Source organism: Ricinus communis, chromosome 3 (assembly GCF_019578655.1).
Source record: "Ricinus communis isolate WT05 ecotype wild-type chromosome 3, ASM1957865v1, whole genome shotgun sequence".
NCBI lineage: Eukaryota > Viridiplantae > Streptophyta > Magnoliopsida > Malpighiales > Euphorbiaceae > Ricinus > Ricinus communis.
Genome location: NC_063258.1, coordinates 30,906,947 through 30,928,737, shown reverse-complemented (window position 1 = coordinate 30,928,737; position 21,791 = coordinate 30,906,947). Strand labels below are relative to the sequence as shown.

Sequence of the window (21,791 nt, the reverse complement as noted above, 5' to 3'; positions counted from 1 at the left end):
AGTGGGGCTACAAATAGCACGCCATGCTCCACCTATACCTAATTGGCATAGAATTGTGACCAGACCATACTCTAGAGAGGGGCGGCCAACCCAAATTACTACCTTCGCCATTCAATCTTTCTATTTATCTGCAGTCAATCCGGTACATCCATCATTTAAATGTTTGAAAATCTCGATCTGCACTATATAAGCAAAAAGAAAGGAGAGAGAGATTCTACTACGAGTTATACGTATTTGATTCACAGAGTTTTCAGAATCCAATTTGGGGATTGTTTGATCTCTTTTAGGTTGTGTTCCTAAGAACCAATATATAATCCAAAAAGCTGTTATTATTCATGCATTGATCTCCTTCCCACAAAACACACAGCCAATCATTTATGGGCTTTCTTAAGAACTTTTTCCCACCTTTCCATTGCAACAACTAGCTAGCTACCTAGCACTTGACCAAACCTAACAGACATGATGCATGATGATGATTTCGTACTGCCCACAAATCAACAGAAGCATATATATATATATAGAGAGAGAGAGAGAGAGAGGGCGTCGTCAATAATTAATATCTTGGGTTTATATATACTATTATTTATTAGCAAAGTTCAAGGTGGTGGTGATAGTGAATATCGATATGGGTGGTGGTGGTGGTGACGGTGGAATGGATTGTGGTGGGGGAGGAGTTGGAAGTTGTGTATACGAGTACCAATGTGAATGGTTGTGGAAAGGAAGATAAAAGAAAAGACTGGTGCCTTAATGAAGGTATACATATACCCTTTTGAGTGAGCTTGAGCAGTTGGCCAACTATAGCTTCGGAGACAGCAAGCAGGGATGAGAGCGCTGTGGAGCGTGCGTGGGCTCATGGGAGTTGATGCGTGCAACTGTAATCTATATATACTCTCATTTACCATTGTGTCAGTCAATATGAATTTCATCTTTACCCTCAACACAAACACATCTCCTCTAAACATAATTGAGATATCTTTTCTAAGAACTCTGATTTAAAAAAGTGTTCTTAGAAAAATGTAAACTGGGTCATAGACATTTTTATCTGTTTGAAAAAGAATTTTCTTTTCTATAGAATTATATGTTTCTGAGTGAGCTATTGTAGACTGCAATTAATTGAAATAAAAGTTTATAATTAAAATTAGCATAAATATTATGATCAGGATCTTCTTAACCTTTCTCTCTCAAAACCAAAACCAGTAAAAATTATTTTAGAGTTTCTGAAGAAAAAACTGTTACTAGTTAACTAAACTCTCAAATGTCAAGGTATTTTCTTGATTTAACTATTCTCTTTTACTGACACACATATATATATAAGAGAAATTATTTAAATTATTCTACAAAATAAAATATGTTCTGATAAATAAATGAGCCTATTCCCTTTTCAATTCAATTCGAGTTACTCAGATGATATTTTTCTTTTTAAAAAAGAATTAACAGTAAGATTAGAAAAAGTTACAATTTGCTAGTAATGGCAGTAACTATAAGTGATTCAACGGAGAAATAGAAAAATAAAAGAGAAAACTATGTTCTAAAAAAGATAAAATATTAAGTGTCAAATATTTAAATTTCGTTAAGTTTTTCTTTTTCTTATAAAAAAATACTGAAATAAATAAATGTAGTATTCTGCATAATGATACACTGAAATCAAAACATTACAGAAGAAGGCCAAAATTCAATTGTGTTTGGGTTATGTCAGAATGTTGATGGTAAAAACAATCCTGGCCAAGGGTCCTACTACCCAGTCATAATAATTGTACCCTATAATTTAACATTCCAAGACATCCAAACGATGTCGTTTAGTTTACCCCCCCACAACAATATCGCATTTCAAACTCCTACCAGATACGATTTCAAAAGAAACAAAAAAGAAAAGTTCCTACCAGATATACATGTACTCATCTCAAAATTTCAAATATTATCCGTCGATTAAAATCCGGAGTCAAGTCGAATTAATTGCCACCGTCCACGTGTATAACAGAAACAACATCCCTAATCGCTTTCAGACTCTATTAGCGCCAAATTTCCCTCGCATCTGTTTCCTACCAAATTACCTAAAGGCCCCTAAAGTTTCTTAAGCTAATCCTACGGCTCTTGACTCACCGTACTCTTTTACTCGATCAAATACCGTTGGTTAGCACTTTCAATTTCATTCGTCAGATCACTCACTTCTTCTCATCAATAATACTTTTAAAAAATTAAAATTTCAAAAACTGACGAGGGAGATATAAATATACAACAGATTAATTGAACTTTTATTTTTAAATAGAAAAATCCCTTAGCTGAGCTCTCTCCAGTTTATCATTTTGTGTTTTTGGTTATTGTTCGGATTTGAATGTTAATTGTAATGTAGTTAAAAGGTGAAGAGATTTACCGGCGGTTGATTTGTGTTTTTATATGTATAGATTTTATGTTTGTGTGATTTATTTAGAGATTTGATGGAACAAAGTCAGAGTGAAGCGATTTCCGATTTTGCGCCAAAGAAATTGGCGCGACAGTTAGATTTTACGGCGGTTTGTAGAGCGTCAGTGAATGTAGCTTTGTCGGAGCACTCCTCAAGATTGCAGCAGCAGCAGCCTCCACCACTACCGCCTCCGCCACCACCGCCGATGTCACAGCCACAGTTACATTTGAAGTTACAACAGCAGCCGCAGCCTGTACTGCAATTAAAGCTAGAAACGCCGCCAAAGCAGCAGCCCCAGGCAACGCAAGCACGGCCGCAGCATGTGATGGTGCCGCCGGCGATGCGACGGATACCTCATCCGGTACAAAAACTTTCTTTGCATACACTGCAGCTGATGTAAGCATTCTTTGCTTTTTATATTTTTTACTGTAGATTCATATTTAAAAGTTAAATCTGTTACGAATTTTAAAATATAATTTAAGAGTTCACTATTTTGTTTCTTTCAGCAAACAACAGTCTCCTAGTTCGAGACCAAGAAATAATATTGAAGCAAAAGATAATAGTGGTACTCCTAAGAAAGCAAAGCATTGTAATTGCAAGAATTCTCGGTGCTTGAAGTTGTAAGTATATTCATCTCCATTTGTAATTTGTTTGTTTCTGTTCTTTGTATTGAGAATTTGAAAGTGATGCCAGCCTAGATGTTGATGCAAGTCTCTTATTTTTTTTTTTTGTAATTCTAATTTTTGAAATTGTTCTCGCCGTAGATATGGTTATTGAAGTTTAATTTGTTTCCCTTGTTTGGAAAGTGCGCAAGAATTCAGTTTGATTAGATTCTTATGTTTGGAAAGCTGGCAATTGCTAGAATTTAATTTTTGACTTAGAATAAAAGAAGGCATTTTAAAAGAAATGAACCGTATGCAAAAAATGACATGATTTTGCAAAAATTCGATTGATTGCACATGATTTATTCCAAAGGAAGTGTTCTGCCATCTCCTTCTTTTTAAAAAAAAAAAAATCTTCAATCTACCTTTTCTCTCAAGGACTTATTCTTGAGAAAATCTTATGTAGAATGATATAGATAGTCCGTATCTATTGCATTTTAAATTTCAGAACTGCCTTTCAAGTATGTGAGACATTTACTATACTGCATTTTTCCTCCCTACTATCCTCTCTCTCCTTATAGTCTTACAGTTCTCATGTTGTATTACTGTCCCAGGTTTGATAGCTAGTTATGGGGCTATTCTACTAGAAATAAAAGGATAATAAGATGTTTAACACCTCCACTACACAAGACAAGTAAAATAGAATATGTTGAATTAACATAATTAAATTGACCTGACTGCCAGAGTTGTCCCTATGTAAAAATCACAGAGCTAGTGGTCTGTAACATGTTGTTTATCCTCTCTTCCCTGTGATACAACTTTTCCCGGCTTATTACTTTGTAAACCACTGGTATAAATAAATTTTTCTTTGAAGAACTCTTAATACAATGTGCAGTAATCTTTTCTTTCTCCTCCGCTTGTATATTTCTCACTTTGAGTTTCTTTAACTTTAGTTGATCATTATAGGACACATCATGTTTTTCCTATACATTTCTTTTCACCATCACTAGAAGCAAGTTTTTGAAATTTTAGGTATTGTGAGTGCTTTGCCGCTGGAGTTCATTGTACTGGTTGCAACTGCACAAATTGTCATAACAATGTTGAAAATGAGGCTTCCAGGCAAGAGGCTGTTGGGGCAGTCTTAGAGCGCAATCCAGAAGCTTTTAAACCTAAGATTGCTAGCAGCCCACATGGATCTAGGGATGCTAAGGTATGTGTCAATCTCGTTGGAATATGAAACGATAAAAGTTAAACAGTTGATAATATGCTATTTTCATGATCTAACTAGATAGTGAATATACTCTTTTGGTTAACTTCATGTCATGGACTAAGCCTTGTTATAAGTATGACTTTCTTTAAAAGATAGAAAAAGGAACTTCATATTTATTATAAATGTCATTTACTGTTTTTTTCTTGGTCTTTTGGCATATGGCCCCAAATTCAATAAGTGGCGTAGCATTAGATTCAAACTTAAGACTGAGAACATTAAGTGATTCTTCCTCTTATCTGCAAAATTTTCTTATCCTTTCTTGCTGAAGTAACATTCTGGATAAAATAATCTTTTGCATCACTGCATGAGCTAGAATAAAAGAGCAGAGAGATGTATTAACTCCTGGTAATATGAACCTAAGCAACTTAATTTTGAATTGTCAACTCTTATTTAACAATTTCTGTACTCTGCTTATGACTTGCATGCAATTAATGTCACAAAAATAAACCCAGGAAGATGCAATGGAAGTTCAGTTAGTTGGCAAACACAATAAAGGATGTCACTGCAAGAAATCAGGGTGCCTTAAGAAGTATTGCGAGTGCTTCCAAGCCAATATCTTGTGTTCTGAAAACTGCAAGTGCATGGACTGTAAGAATTTTGAAGGGAGTGAAGAAAGGAGAGCTTTATTTCATGATAATCATAATGGCATAGTTTACATGCAACAAGCAGCAAATGCAGCCATTTGTGGGGCTATTGGGTCATCCGGCTATGGGACCCCTTTGACATCCAATAAAAGAAAAAGTGAGGAACTGTTTGGCAGTACAAACAGAGATCAATTGGGCCGTCGTGTTGCAAAAACCCAACAGGTGTGTCTTTATTGCATTTGTGGACAGAATAAAATCCCCTACTATTATTACTTTCCAATAAACTTGGATAACGTCATAATAAACCCAGCAGCAATAGGCTGAATTTTTATTTTTTTTTGGTGTGGATGATGCTTTCATCAACATATATTTTTTTTCCAGGTAAGCTGTTGGCTGATCCTTCTTTTCCATCCAAATAAACTGTGATTTTGTACTACTTTAGACTTCATGATTTACTGTACTAATTCTCTTAATAATCTTTGACTGACAGAAAATTCTTTTGCTTTTTGGTTTTCTTTTCAGAATTAGATCTATCCCCATATTGTTTTAGTCTTGTATCTTCTCTGGTTAAAACTGTGAAAAATTTTCATTTTGCTCTTTTCTTTTTTCTTCTTACTTTCATTCAGGAAAATCATCAAAGGAATCCTGCAGCTTCTGCTTCTCCCTTGTCTGTCCCTGTTCCTCATAATGCAACTGCTTTAGGATCTTCAAAATTCACATACAAGTAAGCTTTTTCTTTGTTTTTTGTGTCATTTTCCTCATAGCTTTTCTTGCAAATTTTTTGTTTTCTTTTTGTTTTTTTCTTATTCAAAACTGATCAATATTAATTCATGTGAATGAAGATCTCCATTGGCAGGTATACTTCAACCTCAAGACGTGAAAAAAATGTGCTCACTCCTGGTTGTACTTTCGCAAGAAGCTAGAAAGGCATATGCAGGTTTTAATTATTGTCCAGAAATATGTTATCTTTTGAACATTTCTTAAGTCATTGTGAATTTACATGACTGCAGTGGATTTTAACTATTGTATTTTCAGATGTTCTTTTGTGTCTTGTGTCACATCAGTAGAAACATGCAAAGGAACTTTCTAGGAAATCTATCTATTAACAGGTTACTTTATTGGTTTTTATACATATGGACTTTAGAGACATTAACTCTCTTCTTTGAAGCAAGATGCAAATGTATCTTTTTATCTTGAAACTTGCCAAACATTTCACCTTGATTGTATCCATATAATAAAAGATCTTATTTCAAATTCTATTATAAGATGTAGCATAACTGCATTTCTTATTGTTGCATAGAGATTCAGTTACCAGGAAGTAACTGCCAGATAGTTTTTGTTGGAGGAAGACAAGGGAAATGCCACTGGGGTGGTAGATACAAGACTTAGTGTCCGGGGAAAATCGCCCCTTATCCTTTAGTACTTCCCTACAGTTTCAATAGTGCTTTGTTAGATAATATGGCATTGTATAAATCTAGATCGTCATTGAGGTGTTGACCCAAGATTGAGCAATTATCTTTGAAGACACCACCATTTTGTTGCCCATAAGTTGAAATTATTTTCAAGATTGTTTTTCTTAAATCCTCATGTATAAAATCCAATAAGTTTTGATAGTTTTAGGAATGAACAGTCTAAATGTCTGAATTTTCTAGTTTTGCTGTCTATATATTTGTGTGATGGGCTGTATGATTCACTTCTATGCATTGAGTTACTGTAGAAGGTCTTAACTATGATCCTTTGTCCATAAAACATTTTATATTCTTTCTAAAACCTGTTGCTATACTTGATTAGGAAAAATGGATATGCAACCTGGGGGAGATGATAATCGCAAACTTGAATCTTCTTCTTCGTCATCCATACGCGAAAGGGAAGATGGTCTTATGGGTAACAATGTCCATAAAACTGTACCCAATGATCATGTAAATGGGAACACAGCAGAAAAGGATAGTAGTGATTCTGGAAAGGATGGAGGTGGTCTGGAAAATGGAAGACCGCTGTCACCAGAAATTGATTTAATGTGCCATGAGCAAGAGATGGTTTTTAGGGAAGGTGAGTCAGCAACTGGGATGGCAGGGCTTAGTCAAAACGAAATTCAAAAATCATCTAGTGCACAGGAGTGCTCAGAGGCTTATGCAGAACAAGAGAAGCTCATTTTGACTGGGTTCCGGGATTTCCTTAACAGGCTTATCACTTGTGGGAGCATAAAAGGCAAGTTATTATGGTCTGAAACTTTTTTATGTTCAAATTTCCATGGTTGGTTATACTAAAGTCAATTAGGGATATCCGGACTTCAAATGTCATCCTGCAAAATGATTCAATTACTTTGGATTCATTACATTCTTAATGAAATATTTCTTTCACACTAGATTAATTAGATAACTTTGCCATGAAAGAGGCTTTTCCCTGCTTAGATTTGCTGCGTGCAGTCCAGAAAATTCAGACATGAAGGTCTTTACTTGCTAGTACCGTTAAATTATAGCTCTTTGAGGTGGGAGGGTATAGAGTATAGATCCTTTTAGCCAAGATTCTCAGAAAGGTAGGGCGTCCTAATCTCTCTTGCTCGCCTCTCTCTCTCTTTTTATTTGTCTTGTTTTGTTTATGCTGTAGCAGTGATGGTCAAAATTCTGAACCTAAACTTTGACATGCAATTGAAATGAAATAAAAACAGAAGATGTATTTATGATTCTTCAAAACATTAAGCATGACAGCAGGTATTCCGTCTTTGTTTCAAGATATGACGGACTCCCAGTCTTAGATACTTATATGTGCTAAAAAGGATCCTTCCTCTTTCAAATTGCAGAAACCACGTGTTCTCCATTAGCGAGGAGTAAAACAGGAAGCCATCAAGAACCTGCAGATGGAGAGATGATTAAAGCTGGAATTGAGACGCTAAATGACAAGAATGCTTACGCTAGTGGCATTGTGAAATCTCCTGTTCTAGCAACTTCTGCTTCAAATGTTGATCTACCAATAAAGGCTTTATTACCCATTGGAAATGGAGAGGTTAATCCAGAGAATAAGATCTAAATTATGGAGAAAATAGTTCAAAATAAACTGATGTGCCAACGCAACATAGTCAAGATTTTCTGCAGATCTCGATTCAGTCAGAAGTCTGATCATTCGGAATGTTCCGCTTGCGGAATTACTCGCTACAGAAATGATATTTCAAGATTGTTTCATGCTAGCTGAGCATGTATACGGTGTAGTCATATTTTATTAAGACTGTAAATGCCTGTAAATGTCTAAGCAGTTTTGTTTAAGTAGATGGAACATTTTACATATCCCACTTTGGCTAATTGAAACATAGCTCAATCATCTTCTTTAACCTAAAGTTTGATCAATTAATAAACAGATATCTGACGGAAAAGACGTTCTTGTTAATTTCTTTTCTAATATGCTCTTCTTCCTTGTTTCCGAATTCCTCTATCTGCTATTTAATCAAAGGTAAATGCGGATGCATGTTTAGCTATGATATTGACAAAGCAATCAGTAGCTTTTCAGCTTTCGGCGAGTGGAGATTTAATGCTTTCTTTTATTTTGTAATTAACAGATCCAAACCCCCTAAAAACTGCTCTTTTAAATGAGCACACTTATTTTCTTTTAAAGAATGCACAACATAACTCCAATTATTTCTGGTGTCATGGGTACTGATCTGAAATTTTTTCTTTTACAAGTCATTTTCTATTATGCTATGAGTCAAAATAATATATTTTAAATTTAATAATACTGAAATGATACTTTGTCAAAGCATCGTTATAACAACAGCAATTCTGTAATCAATTGATAATACTCAAAAATAAAATAAATAATAAATCTCAAATTACTTTTAATAAGTTATGACAGGCTAAAAGTCTTCCAGCCTCAAATGAAATCCTTTCAAGTTAATTGCAAAAGGTAAGTAAAAGGACAGATGACCAAAATCCATACATTTAATGCAACTGGGGCTTAAAATAGAGATCTTCCTCGTTACTTCTTTCTCTTATCATTTTCTTTATCAGGCCGTTTTGATTGTTGTAGTTCGTGAAGCTTCCCTTTGCCCTTCATTTCATAATTTCCATATTGTTAAAATTTAATGCCAAAACAAAAACAATACCTTTTTATAGAAGTTTCTTTATAGCGTACAATTTCTTCGAATCATACCAAGTAAATATGATCTAAATACTAACACCAATTTGTGAATTAAAAAGAAAAAGACGCAATACATATTTAGTTATTTTAATATTTTTAGTTTAATACATATTTGAATTTTATTTTTAATAATATTTAAATATTTTCACCCAATTTATATAATTAAATTAATTATAAATAAACAAATTAAAACATTATATTAAATTATATCAAAAATTAAAAAGTTAAAATGACCGGACATCGAGTTTAGTCGTGCAATTATGAATTTAGCTAATACAGAACATTATTGCACGAAACTCATAGTAAAGCAGCTCCACCACACCTACACGTGTTGTTGTCAGAGAAATGAGAAAAGATAAACCCAAAATTGTAAAAGAGAAAAAGGAAAAGGAAGAAGAGAAGAAGAAAAATGGTAATTTCCCAAATTGCCCGAATGACAGTAGGAGTAGTAGTAGTAGCTCAACCCCTCTTAGTAGGTGGTGGGACCTACAACCTCTCCTCCAACTCCATTAATTCCCTCAAACTCGCCACGTCGATAAATCACCCGCCAAATTCCGTTTCCTTTAAATACCGAACGACAACTATCAAGAAATCAGGAGTTAGTCAACTTACTGATTCTTTATTTTCAATCGCTGAAATGGAAAAAGAATCTGAGAAACTCAGATCTCACTTCATTCAAGTCCTTCGCAGCAGACGATCTGTTCAAGGTCAGTTCACTTCACAATCCCTGCAATTTGTTCCGTTTGTTTTAGTTTTATGCTGATTTTTTGGGGATTGGTGATTTTGTTACAGTTTTATTATCAGTTGAACATGGAAAACCAGTTGTGGATCCATTGTTTCAAGATAATACGCTGCCCACGATGAAGAGTGAGGTGGTTAATTTCTTATTATTTATTAATCTTCTTGTTTTATTTTCTAAAGAAAATATTTATTTATTTATTTATTTGTTTTTGCAGGCGATGGAGTCTTGTCCAAAAGCAGATATAAAGAATTTTAAAGATTTAATTAAAGAGGAGAATCTCTATTTGATTACTGAGGTAAAATGAGAAAATTTTTGTGGTTATGATTGTGATGTGAATGTTGATTAATTGATTAATTAATAGGCAGGAGATCAAGGGCGTTTGCCTATGCTAATTCTGAGCATGAAACATGATAGCAAAGAGAAAAGGCCTGCTGTTGTTTTCTTGCACAGCACAAACAAGTGCAAAGAATGGTTGCGCCCATTGCTTGAGGTGCCTGCTCATATCGATTCTCTTTTTGTTGTTTGTAATAAGACACTTTTTGTTTACGGTTTGCTTGTTTCTGATTAGGCCTATGCTTCGCGCGGATATGTAGCCATTGCAATTGATTCTCGCTACCATGGTGAACGTGCCACCAATAAATCCACTTATCGAGATGTGAGTGATAGATAATGCCTATCCTTATATGTAACTTGGATGGATCTGGGTTTATTATATTTGTGAAACTTCTGAGGCATCTGTACAAGATTTAAGTGTGCAGCTTATAACTGGAATGAGCTGGTGCAAAGTGACTACCTTAAAAGAATGATTTTTGACACACTGTTTTACATTATTCAAATGCAGGCCCTTATATCAGCGTGGAAGAAAGGTGATACAATGCCATTCATATATGATACGGTAATTTCTCTATATATTTTTGTCCATTCCATATGGTTGACCTGAATTGTCGCTTGCTTTTAGTTTAGGATACTCGATGGATTGAGTTATAAACTAGTAATTAGTGGGATTCTTCTAGTTTAGTTTTCCAAGTAGTAGAGACTATAAAGAAATGAAAACCTAATGCTTTTTAGTCTCTAGGTTTGACGTTTTGGGAAATTATAATATGATTTTATTCTTTCATCACATTAGTTAACATGCTGGTTTCAACTTCTGATTATGGCAGGTTTGGGACTTGATAAAACTGGCAGATTATCTTACACAGAGGGAAGATATAGACTCGACCAGAATAGGAATTACTGGTGAATCACTTGGAGGTTGGTCAATTTAAATTGAAGAAGATGACTAGTCTAAGCTCACATTCTATTCCATATAGCAAATTGCCTATGATTGCTTATTGCAGGTATGCATGCGTGGTTGGCTGCTGCTGCTGACACCAGATATTCAGTGGTTGTCCCTATAATTGGCGTGCAGGTAAGTCTATTGAAACAACAAATTTGGTTAAAGAGTTGATAAATGCATATTGAATAACTAGCTGACTTTGTATCCATTGCAATTCTAGGGATTTCGTTGGGCCATTGACAATGATAAGTGGCAAGGTCGAGTTGACAGTATAAGGCCTTTATTTGAAGGTATGATATGTGGAAAACAAGATATGATAAAAGGCATTTGTATCCTTTCATACGGGGTTGACATATAATGTTATTTTGTTTCCACATAAGATTATTAAAATTTAGCATGGAATTACTTGTGGCACCTTTTCTGAAATTTGACTATAGTTCCAACAGCTTTTACTGCTCTGACTGTCAGAAGTTTTTTAATTGCAGAAGCTCGAAAAGACTTAGGCAAGAGTGCTATTGATAAAGAAGTGGTGGAGAAGGTCAGTTACAATTTCACTTTTAGATGTAGGTATCCATGTTCAGATAACTGCCTTTTTTTTTATTCTCATTGTCCATTAACTATCAGGCTCTAGGACTTCTTTACTTCATTATCTTTTATGCTGGTCTTTTCATCACCAGAAATTATCAACACATTAAGCAAGCTTTCAATAACACTTTAGGACTAGCACATTCAGCAAGTAATAGTGCTACATTTTCTTCAAATATTCTATAGTTTCTTTTACGAAATTGGATAATGTTTTACTACTTTACATTCTTTACTAGGTCTGGGATAGGATTGCACCAGGTTTGGCTTCTAGCTTGGATTCGCCATATACAATTCCAACCATTGCGCCACGACCACTACTGATTGTTAATGGTAAGATACTTTGGTCTCTTTCCAATAACCAGAAGATTCACTCTAATAAAGGAGCAAAGATCAAGAACAATTCAAATGCTTGTGGAATCATCAAAAGTTAATTCCAATATCATCAAATCAGCCAAAGCAAACTCTAACCATTTCTATTGGATGTTGGCAATTGGCTGACAAAGTTATGTATGGCAATTATTTGGATTTTTTGAATTGATCCTGAGTTATGCAATTCAAGTTTGCTTTCTCTTCAAGATTCAATTATTTATGAAATGTTCAAGCATTCTTGCATTTCCCAGCCCATTGTCATCTCTCTCTCTCTCTCATCTTTTTACGTTTTCTTAATTCTTTTTGTCCATGTTGATTTTTCATTGATCTTTGGTATAGCTGCCATGCAAGTTCATCAAATTCCAAGGATGATACCTTACTGCCGCTTTTGAAGGTTAGTTTAAAATTTAATATTTGTTTCGATTTGGAAATTGCAGGTGCAGAAGATCCCCGTTGCCCACTTGCAGGTATAGAAATTCCAAAATTAAGAGCACAAAAGGCATATGAAGAAGCCCATAGTCAAGATAAGTTCAAGGTATGAAGTTGTGGTGTTCCACGGATTGCATATACTAGACTACAAAAATAATTGATGCCTTCAATTGTTTTTACTGTCTACCTTTCCTTTATCTTGTTCAAAATTGTTTATCATGGGAAAGCACTATAACAATTCATGTTATAAAGACTCCTACTTTGTTTCCTCCTCAGTAGCACAATTTATTTATGAATTTCTTTCTTCCTTCCATCTGCCAAACACCGCACCTGCCGTCCTCCCATGTTCCCCTACAAAAAGGAAAAAGTTGTAGGATTATTCATTTGATAGATATTGCAGTCTGTGCAGATGCATACACTATTACTTTCTGTTGATTAATATAGCTGATTTGATATTCTAATATACGAAAATACTAATTGCTTTTTCATTTTGTGTGCCTTTATGGCATTGGTTCCATAACATGAAGCTAATTGCGGAACCTGGCGTTGGGCATCAAATGACACCATTAATGGTGAAAGAAGCAAGCGATTGGCTTGACAAGTTCCTGAAGAAGTGAATGCTGCTGCGTTATTTCTTTGTCTATTTTATGTGGGAATAATTTTGTTGTATATTATTATCAGTTGCAAAACCAAGGAGCTCTTGCCTAAATTGTCCAAGGCCATGTGAGAATGCATTCAACTCTTGTACTCGATTTGTCCTTCATTATCATCTGCGAATTTAAGCTATTATTTCTCAAAAGAATTTCACCAGTTAAAAAACTAGTGGCATCTGTGTACAATCCATAATCAAGAAGAATAAAAAAAAAATATAGCAGGAAAGAAATGAGACGTATTGCCCAATTAGATGGTTGAAATAATTTAGGTCGTTGCTGCAATATACAACAATATTATGCCTTGTGTTCTGGGATCCAAGCGGAGCATTCTTCAAGATGTCAAGGCATATCTCTCTTGTTTGCCTGAGAAATTATTCACCAGGTGATAATACTCAGTTCAACTGTCTCAGAAAACAAATTTGAGCATTACCCTCAAATATATATGATAAAAGAATACTCTCTTCTCTTCCAAAATTTAACTTAATAACTATACCCTAACTTTGCATGTAATCATCAACTCCCCACCAATTGTGTAGGAGATTGCTGAGCAGATTGGAAACATGGATAGAGTACAAGGAAACAGGTTGAACAAAAAAGGCTTTTACATAAAGATAAGAAAAGCAGAAGGACTAAAGTAAAGATTAGAACATTTGAACTGATGAGAAACTACAGAAAGAAAAAAAAAAAAAAGGCCTTTTATGAACTCTTCGTGACCAAACTCTGCTAATCTCAGCACCAAGAGGGGTAGAGTTCCCATCAGGATTTTTTGAGAATTTTAAAACTAATTACTACAAGTAACTATTACTTAAGTCTTTTGATAAGTGATAATTTAGTCAAGAAAGGTAAGCTATCAACAAGGTTTTCAAGTCTGACTCGAGCTCTGATATACCTATAGCAATAGTTAGAAAGCGCCAGACGAGATTGTTCGGTCACTCACTCCAATGGTTAAGTCAGTAATGGTATTGAGTTGTAAAATATATACTAATTATAGAATAATAAATGTCCCTGACATGTTGTGTTACAGTCTTTTATATAAAGACTGAAGGTCTTCTAGTCCTATAAGAGGTATGATTTTGTGAATGTAAAGTCTCCTAATCCTAATAGGATTAGTCGTCTTGGCCATACAACAGAATCTTAGATCGAGTCGGATTTCTAACTAGAGTCCGACTAAGACTTAGTCTTCAAGACTTCTTGTTATACTTGAATTTGGATTTAGTCAATTATGTGTTTCTTAGTTATGACAACTCGATATGCCATGCTCGGCCTACTCTTGTCTGTTCGGCCTATTCTTTTATGGTTGGCTTACTCTTTATAGTTTGCTTACTTTTGTCTGGTTGGCCTATTTTTTCATGGTCGGCCTACTTTTGTCTTGTCGGCCTATTCTCTTATGTTTGGCTTATTCTCTTATAGTCGGCCTATTCTCTCATACTTGGCCAATTCTTCATATTCGGTTTATATTTTGGTCAGTTATCATCAACTCCACCCTTTATTGAGAAAAATAGTTATGCTCGGTATTTGATAGCTTTTTGAATGATTTTAATATTCAGTAGATCGGTTAGAGAGCTCGAAAGGATATTATTTATTGAGATGCTCTTCTTTGAGCTCATGAATTGTTGTTATCCAATGAGCTCATGTACTTCTACTCTCCAATGAGCTCATTTACTTTTGCTCTCCTTTAAGCTCATGTATTGTTGCTATCCAAGAAGCTTGTTATGTGCTTTGGTACTCTCTCAAGAGCATTGGAGATCAATACTTTGTTATGTGCTTTGATGCTCTATCATGAGTTTTGAAGATCGGCACTTTGTTATGTGTTTTGGTACTCTCTCATGAGTTTTTGGAGATCGACACTTTTTTATGTGCTTTGGTGCTCTTTTACGAGCTTTGGAGATTGACACTTTTTTATATGCTTTGGTGCTCTGTCATGAGTTTTGGAGATCAAAGCTTTTTTATGTGCTTTTGTGCTCTTTTATGAGTTTTGAAGATCGACACTTTTGTTATGTGCTTTGATGCTCTCTCATGGGATTTGAAGATCGACACTTTAATTATGTGCTTTCGTGCTCTCTCATGGGCTTTGAAGATTGACACTTTTTTTATGTGCTTTGATATTCTCTCATGAGCTTTGAAGATCGATACTTTAATATTCTTTTACTGCTAGTATCATCTTTAGATTCTCTCTTTTCTTATTTGGATTGGCGCCTCGTGTGTCTATGTGCTCGTATTCTTTATTTTGATCATCTTTATTGTATCACATTATGATTTCTGTTGGAGCTAATTGCCAAAGATAAATAGGTGAGATAAATATATTACTTCTTGATGTTGGATGAACTTGTGAGTGAAGAACATGGGTGTCCTTACTTGTCGTCATTAGTTTGTGATTTGTTTTGTAAAAAAAGACTCTCAATTCTTTTTTCTACAGACAGTGTCATTTGATAACTTAATTAAAAAATATAAGCTATCAAGTTTAATTCGAGCTCCGGTGTATCTAAAATAATAGTTATAAAGCCCTGGATAGACAGTAATAATTTTGAATTATAAAGTATACAATAATTTTAGAATAATAAATGTCTTTGACATGTTATGTCATAGTTCTTTATATAAAAATTGAAAGTCTTTTAGTTCCACAAAGAGTATAACTTTATGAATGTAAAGTATCTCATTTCTAATAGAATTAGTCTTTTTAATCATATATTAAAATTTTAGATTGAGTCAAATTTTTAGATAGAATCCGATTAAAATTTAATCTTTAAAACTTTTTATTATACTTGAATTTAAACTTAGTAAATTTCATGTTTTTGTTATAACAACCATTTGAGGAAAGAAAAAAAAAAAAAAAAAAGGTTTCTCTTGGAAAACAAAAAGCTCTTAAAAGACGTGTGAAAATGTTAAATTCCGTTTAAGACATTTCTATCTCTAATTCGAAACAGAGGTCTGTCTCCTTTTGGCGCCACCTTGCAGCCACCTGTTGTTTTAGTTTCAGCCTCACCTTCCACCGTCTCTCTCTCTCGCTATTTCCACATATATATGTATACCTCATTCACTCCATTAACTTCGAACTTAACGACTCCAGTGTTTGATAGAAATTAACAACTCTATGGAAACAAACGTCCGCTGCTCACTCCACGACCTTCATCCGTTCTCTTCAAATTTGGGGTTTCGAGCTAATATAAACCCTAGTTCCACCTTTAAACCCTTTCGCTGTTCTCATTTTCGACCGCTGAACAAAGCTGCAGGGGCGCCATCATCAAGATTATCCCTTTCAAATTCGCTAACTAACAGCGACACTTCTACTAGTGCTGAAAGAGGTAGAATGATTGAGAGTGCAAGTTCTGTTAGTCCCCTTTATGTTCCCACTCCTAGCAATCGTCAGCTTCGAACTCCTCATAGTGGGTATATTTCTTTTCTTTTCTTTCTTTCTTCTCTCTGTGACGGGTCTGTTTGGAAAGTCAAATTTTGTAAGAACTCGGTGGAAATCCCTTCTTTTTTCACAGTATTTCACCTTCATGATGTTAGAAACGTCTGGAATTCGATTGATTTCAATTGGAAAAAAGAAACATGTATTTTGAAAAAAAATAAAATCACGTACCAAGTAACACAATTTTGCGAGAATTCAGAACTTGCACATGAATTATTCCAAACAACAAATTTCATGTTTAATAAGTATTTAAATGTTGGAATTTGATTCTTTTGAGTTTTGAATTAAAGAAAAAAGTTCCACTAGTTTTGAATCGTGTTCTGGTACGAGAATCCTAGGTAATATAAACAAATTGGGAATTATTTGATTTAATTAGCTGTATTCTGCAGTTTTAGAATGTCTTTTTTTCCCCAATTAGGTACCATTTTGATGGGACTGCACGGAAATTTTTTGAGGGTTGGTACTTCAGGGTCTCAATTCCTGAAAGGAAACAGAGCTTTTGTTTCATGTATGCTGTAGAGAATCCAGCATTTCGTAGCAAAATGACTCCTTTAGAAATCGCACAGCATGGACCTAGATCAACTGGAGTTATGGCCCAAATTCTTGGTGCTGATGATAAGTATATATGCCAATGCTCCGAAGAATCTCAAAACTTCTGGGGAAGTAAGTTTCAAAAGTTTCAAGCTTTTATTTGCAAAGCAATCATGTTGTCTAGATAGTCAATGCTACCTAAACAGTTTACTCGCATGCATGGATTTGTGCCCGTCTTGATTCCGCACTGTAATCTAATGCTTGAAATGGATGAATTTCTTTGTTGATGATCTAACTAATAATTTGTTAATGCATAGGTAGACATGAACTAGTGTTGGGGAGTACTTTTGTACCTGAGAAAGGGATGCAGCCTCCAACCAAGGAGGTTCCTCCTGAGGTTGATATATTCTTTGAATTTTATCATTTTGAGTTACAATGATTGAAAAGCTTTGTGTTGATTTTTCTTTTTTTCTATTAAGTTCGAGTTTCTTCAGCTTATAATGAATTAAGTTTGCAGCTTCCTAGGTTTCACTACCTTTTTTGTAGGTTTAGTCATGGATATTAACTTTTAGTTGCAATAGTTGTAACATCACTTTTAATTTCTAAGTTGGCCAAAAGATTTTATTTATGTTATCATGTAGCTCTTGTTAGCAATGTCTAATTTTACTGATTACTGACAATTGGAAAAGGAAAATTGTGAATCTTAAGATTTTGCATGAAATGGATTTGTATTCCCACTATCTCGACAGTTTTTAGCTGGTCCCTCTAATTTGATAATATATCTAGTCCTTGAAATATAATAAAATAAAACTCTTACTACCCTTGGTCCCTCAATTTGAAAATATGATTACACTATTATCCTGGAATCTTAATATTATAAATACTTGCTGATCTCAAATTAAGTTTTGCCATTAGTCGTAGTGCGAGGATTAACCCATTTTATCTAATATCAATGGCTTAAATGCTATTAATGCAAAATTTCAGGGACCATTTACTAATTACCCATTGCTTCTTTTTTTTTTTTTTTTTCTGTTTATTCTAGTAACCTTTTTTGCTATTTTTTAAATGTTCCAATCCAAGATAAGTAGAATTCTTCTTATTCTTTTTCTCTGTGTATCTGTTTTTAATTTTTCTTTGGGGTCGGTGGATGATTAATCTATTTCAATATCATGAAATGAGCCCAAGTCATCGCCTGTAGTTTTCTTATGGACTGATTTATGCAGGAGTTCAATAAAAGAGTTTCAGAAGGTTTTCAAGTTACCCCACTTTGGCATCAAGGTTTTATTCGTGATGATGGCAGGTATCTGGCACTTATATTACTACTTGTAGCCATTGCTCAAAGATTGAATTCTGGAAGTTATCCTTCAACTTTCAATATTACTTGTCGAAAGATACACTAAGACATTCTCTTGGAGCTGGCTGGCCACATTTTCTATGTTTATGAATGTATATGGTGGAAAATAAAATTCATGCGGCAACAGGTTACTTGAGCTTTGGGCTTTAAGATGATCCTGCGCCAATATTGGTGGAGGGAAGTCCGCCATGTCTTTTTGTTCCTCTTTAAAGATTATGGATTAAACCTTCAAATACTGTATTAATCGAGCTACTTAGACAGAGGGTGCATGCTAGATGTTTCCCTTTGGTAGTTGAATATCTAAATAGTTTGTAATACCGTCAGTTGTTTCGTTAAGTTGACCTGTATTTGACAAGAGTAGCTTTCAATTGCAGGTCAGATTATGTGGAAACTGTGAAAACTGCAAGTTGGGAGTACAGCACTCGTCCTATTTATGGATGGGGTGATGTTGAATCCAAGCAAAAGTCCACTGCAGGCTGGCTTGCTGCATTACCTGTATTTGAACCCCACTGGCAAATATGCATGGCAGGAGGACTTTCAACAGGCATTAACTATTCTCCTTATCACTTGCCACTCATTGGCAATTACAGACATTAAAATCTTTTGGCTACCTGTTAATATAAAACAAAGGACACTGGATCCAGCTTCTCTAGCGTGATACATAAATTTGCTATTACTAAGTGATGCACATGATCTGCTTTAAGTTGTTAAATCGAACTTTATAGTAGCACCATAGCTTAAGTGTGGACATTGTATGTGGTGCTTATGCTGCATTGGAGACCATGAAGTAGTGAATGTGCGTGATGAAGAATTTATAGATTTGAAGAAATTATCAGACTCATCTTTGGTGCTGTCTTCACTTTTCAGTAGAGTAGAGTGTATTACTCTGGAGGCTGTATGTTTAATGGGGAATGATGCCTTTTCTTTTTGGATTGCAGGCTGGATAGAGTGGGATGGTGAAAGATATGAATTCCAAGATGCACCTTCTTACTCGGAAAAGAACTGGGGTGGAGGCTTCCCAAGGAAATGGTTTTGGGTAATTTTCCGGATAGACCTTGCCCTTTTGAAGAAAATAGAAGTTAATTGCCTGCCTATTCAGTTGTTGATGTTTGACTGTAGGTTCAATGTAATGTCTTTGAAGGTGCAACTGGAGAAATTGCTTTGACTGTAGGTGGTGGGCTGAGGCAATTGCCTGGACTGACTGAGAACTTTGAAAATGCTGCATTGGTATTTTTCCATTGAATCTCCTACATATGTGCTTTATAGTTGTTAGGGCGTCTCTGTGATATCCTTGTACTTTTGGATTTTGTACCTCACTGTCTCCCTTATTCTGAATATGCCTCGACGTGTTTAAGACTTTTAAAAACCTCAAATGTGCTCGCTTTTAACAAGTTGAGACTTGAAAGTACTCTTATATGACGCTTGATTTCTGCTGGTTCAGGTTGGAGTTCACTATGATGGAAATTTTTATGAATTTGTCCCATGGAATGGTGTTGTAAATTGGGAAGTTTCTCCATGGGGTCACTGGTTTTTCACTGCAGAGAATGAGACGCATTTGGTAATAATTAATCTCTTAGTGCCTGCCTTTCTCCATGCTAGTTGTAAGAAATTCACTGTAAACTTGGTATGGTTCTCAAGTAAAGATGTGAAGCACAATTTAAAAGCAGGAAGCATGAATCCTACAGAAATTTTGAATTAGAGTTATCAGTTAGAGGTTTAATTTATTGTTTCTGGCAGGTTGAATTGGAGGCAACAACAAAGGATCCAGGAACGCCTTTGCTTGCTCCAACAGCAGAAGTTGGCCTTGCTCCAGCTTGCAGAGATACTTGTTTTGCTGATCTAAAATTGCAAATGTGGGAACGAAGATATGATGGCTCTAAGGGGAAGGTGCATATTTTATTTTGCATGTTCACACTTCCATAATTTTCTTATCAGCTTGCTTCATACCATTAAGTAGTCTCAATTCTTGGCATGTAGAGAATAAAATAATAATACTCTAGCACATGGAGAAGGGTAAACATTAGAAGTGAACTATAATGATAGTTTGACTAGTATAATTCACTATTACAGCTCATAGATATTATAACTCACAACACACTTGCACACTGCCAGTCTATTTTTTTGTTCCCTTACTTCAGATTGGTAAACTTTCATGCACACGCACTACTCTTTGCTAGCCACTCTTGGCTTCTTGTACTACACTCTTTCACTGATTCACTTCCTCATATTTTGCACGCCATTTCCTTAGGCTATTTAAGGCCATGTAATTTCCATTGGTGCGAGTGTGAGTGTATTACAAGAAGCGGCAAGCAAAAGTGTAAGTGTAGTACATGAATGTGAAGTATGAAATAAACGCGAACAGAGTTAGTAAGTGAGTTAGTGTGCAACAGTGTAGTGAACTTTTAATAGTGAATTATATAGTGGAGAAATCTATATAGTTCACTTCTCAATCCTTGTCAGTTTTGAACTATTGATTGGGTTTCATGCCAGCATAATCTTTAGCCACATTTAAAAACAATTAGGCTAAAGTTTATGTTTTACTAGTATAAGTTGTAATGAGATGAGATGGACAATTTCAGAATTGCAGTGCTCCAGTTCTGTCTGTTCATTGATGTTCTTGTACTTTGAATTTTGTTAAGGGCAGTTAATTTTGGATGTTACAAGTGACATGGCAGCAGTAGAAGTTGGAGGAGGACCGTGGTTTAACACCTGGAAAGGGAAGACAAGTACACCAGAGCTTCTCAGCCGTGCTCTTCAAGTTCCGGTAGATATGGATGAGATTTTGAGTTTTCTTCCACTATTCAAACCCCCTGGCTTATAGGCAGTTCTCTCTCTGGAATTTCAACATGAAGCATAAATGTGGCACGGTCTGCTCATCATCGAAGCACAGCCTAACTAGCTGACGCTTTCAGTGAACTGTGCAATTTCCATGCCCTGTCTGTATCTTCTGGTAAATATTTCATGGCAACATGTAATTGACGGACCTTGTTCATATTTTGAACATTAATCATTAAGAAATTCAAACTGGTGAATTAAGATTATCTTCCCTGTACTATCTGCAGGGGCAACCGGTTGAACTTGACTCGGTTTGATATACACTTCCAAGCAAATACTAGGACGAGGTTGTCATGATGGCTTTCCTTATTGGAAATAGCCCTTTTTAAAAAAAAAATAAAAAAATAGAAAGTTTAGAATGATTTTAATGTAAAATTGGTTATAAATGTTAATATACTTTTTTTGTAAAAAGAAATTATATATTCTGATTTGCGTGGATTGTATCTTAAATACATATGATGAACTATTTCAAAGGCTGCACCAGCTTTTACAACCTTCATATTAAGGGCAGAGTTTGGTACTTGTTGAATTTGGAAAAATAAGTTTTCTTCACACTTGTCTCACATGAAGCCTCTTCTTCGTTCTCCAAATTTGCCCCCTTACCAATCTCGTCGCCATTG

At 35.0% G+C, this 21,791-nt stretch overlaps 3 protein-coding genes across 6 annotated transcripts; all 3 read left to right on the top strand.

The window, feature by feature from the left end:
• The first annotated feature begins 2,207 nt into the window (after positions 1 to 2,207).
• LOC8271190 (protein tesmin/TSO1-like CXC 7) lies at positions 2,208 to 8,238 on the top strand. Its single transcript, XM_015717576.3, has 8 exons — positions 2,208 to 2,797; positions 2,908 to 3,021; positions 4,036 to 4,213; positions 4,726 to 5,079; positions 5,484 to 5,581; positions 5,700 to 5,794; positions 6,649 to 7,065; positions 7,658 to 8,238. The coding sequence occupies exons 1-8, from the start codon at positions 2,436 to 2,438 to the stop codon at positions 7,882 to 7,884; spliced, it is 1,845 nt and encodes a 614-aa protein (XP_015573062.1). The 5' UTR covers positions 2,208 to 2,435; the 3' UTR covers positions 7,885 to 8,238.
• Positions 8,239 to 9,325: 1,087 nt separating this feature from the next.
• Positions 9,326 to 13,138, top strand: LOC8271189 (putative esterase YitV). 2 transcript variants are annotated; one of them, XM_002516503.4, is made up of 13 exons: positions 9,331 to 9,692; positions 9,778 to 9,857; positions 9,942 to 10,022; positions 10,089 to 10,217; positions 10,296 to 10,382; positions 10,569 to 10,622; positions 10,888 to 10,978; positions 11,065 to 11,135; positions 11,224 to 11,293; positions 11,489 to 11,541; positions 11,825 to 11,918; positions 12,395 to 12,492; positions 12,914 to 13,138. In XM_002516503.4, exons 1-13 carry the CDS (start codon positions 9,395 to 9,397, stop codon positions 13,001 to 13,003), a joined length of 1,296 nt encoding a protein of 431 aa, XP_002516549.1. In that variant the 5' UTR covers positions 9,331 to 9,394; the 3' UTR covers positions 13,004 to 13,138. The 2 variants fall into 2 exon arrangements, with proteins under 2 accessions (XP_048227972.1, XP_002516549.1); XM_048372015.1 differs by having other exon boundaries at positions 9,326 to 9,692; positions 9,778 to 10,022.
• Positions 13,139 to 15,968: 2,830 nt separating this feature from the next.
• On the top strand, positions 15,969 to 21,607 carry LOC8271188 (tocopherol cyclase, chloroplastic). 3 transcript variants are annotated; one of them, XR_001535036.3, is made up of 11 exons: positions 15,974 to 16,426; positions 16,870 to 17,114; positions 17,300 to 17,379; positions 18,206 to 18,282; positions 18,711 to 18,880; positions 19,275 to 19,372; positions 19,456 to 19,563; positions 19,778 to 19,894; positions 20,074 to 20,223; positions 20,981 to 21,286; positions 21,399 to 21,607. XR_001535036.3 is itself a non-coding variant. In XM_015717643.3 (10 exons), the coding sequence occupies exons 1-10, from the start codon at positions 16,131 to 16,133 to the stop codon at positions 20,982 to 20,984; spliced, it is 1,350 nt and encodes a 449-aa protein (XP_015573129.1). In that variant the 5' UTR covers positions 15,969 to 16,130; the 3' UTR covers positions 20,985 to 21,220. The 3 variants fall into 3 exon arrangements, 2 of the variants coding, with proteins under 2 accessions (XP_015573129.1, XP_002516548.1); XM_015717643.3 differs by lacking the exon at positions 21,399 to 21,607 and having other exon boundaries at positions 15,969 to 16,426; positions 20,976 to 21,220; XM_002516502.4 differs by lacking the exon at positions 21,399 to 21,607 and having other exon boundaries at positions 20,981 to 21,377.
• The last annotated feature ends 184 nt before the right edge of the window (positions 21,608 to 21,791 follow it).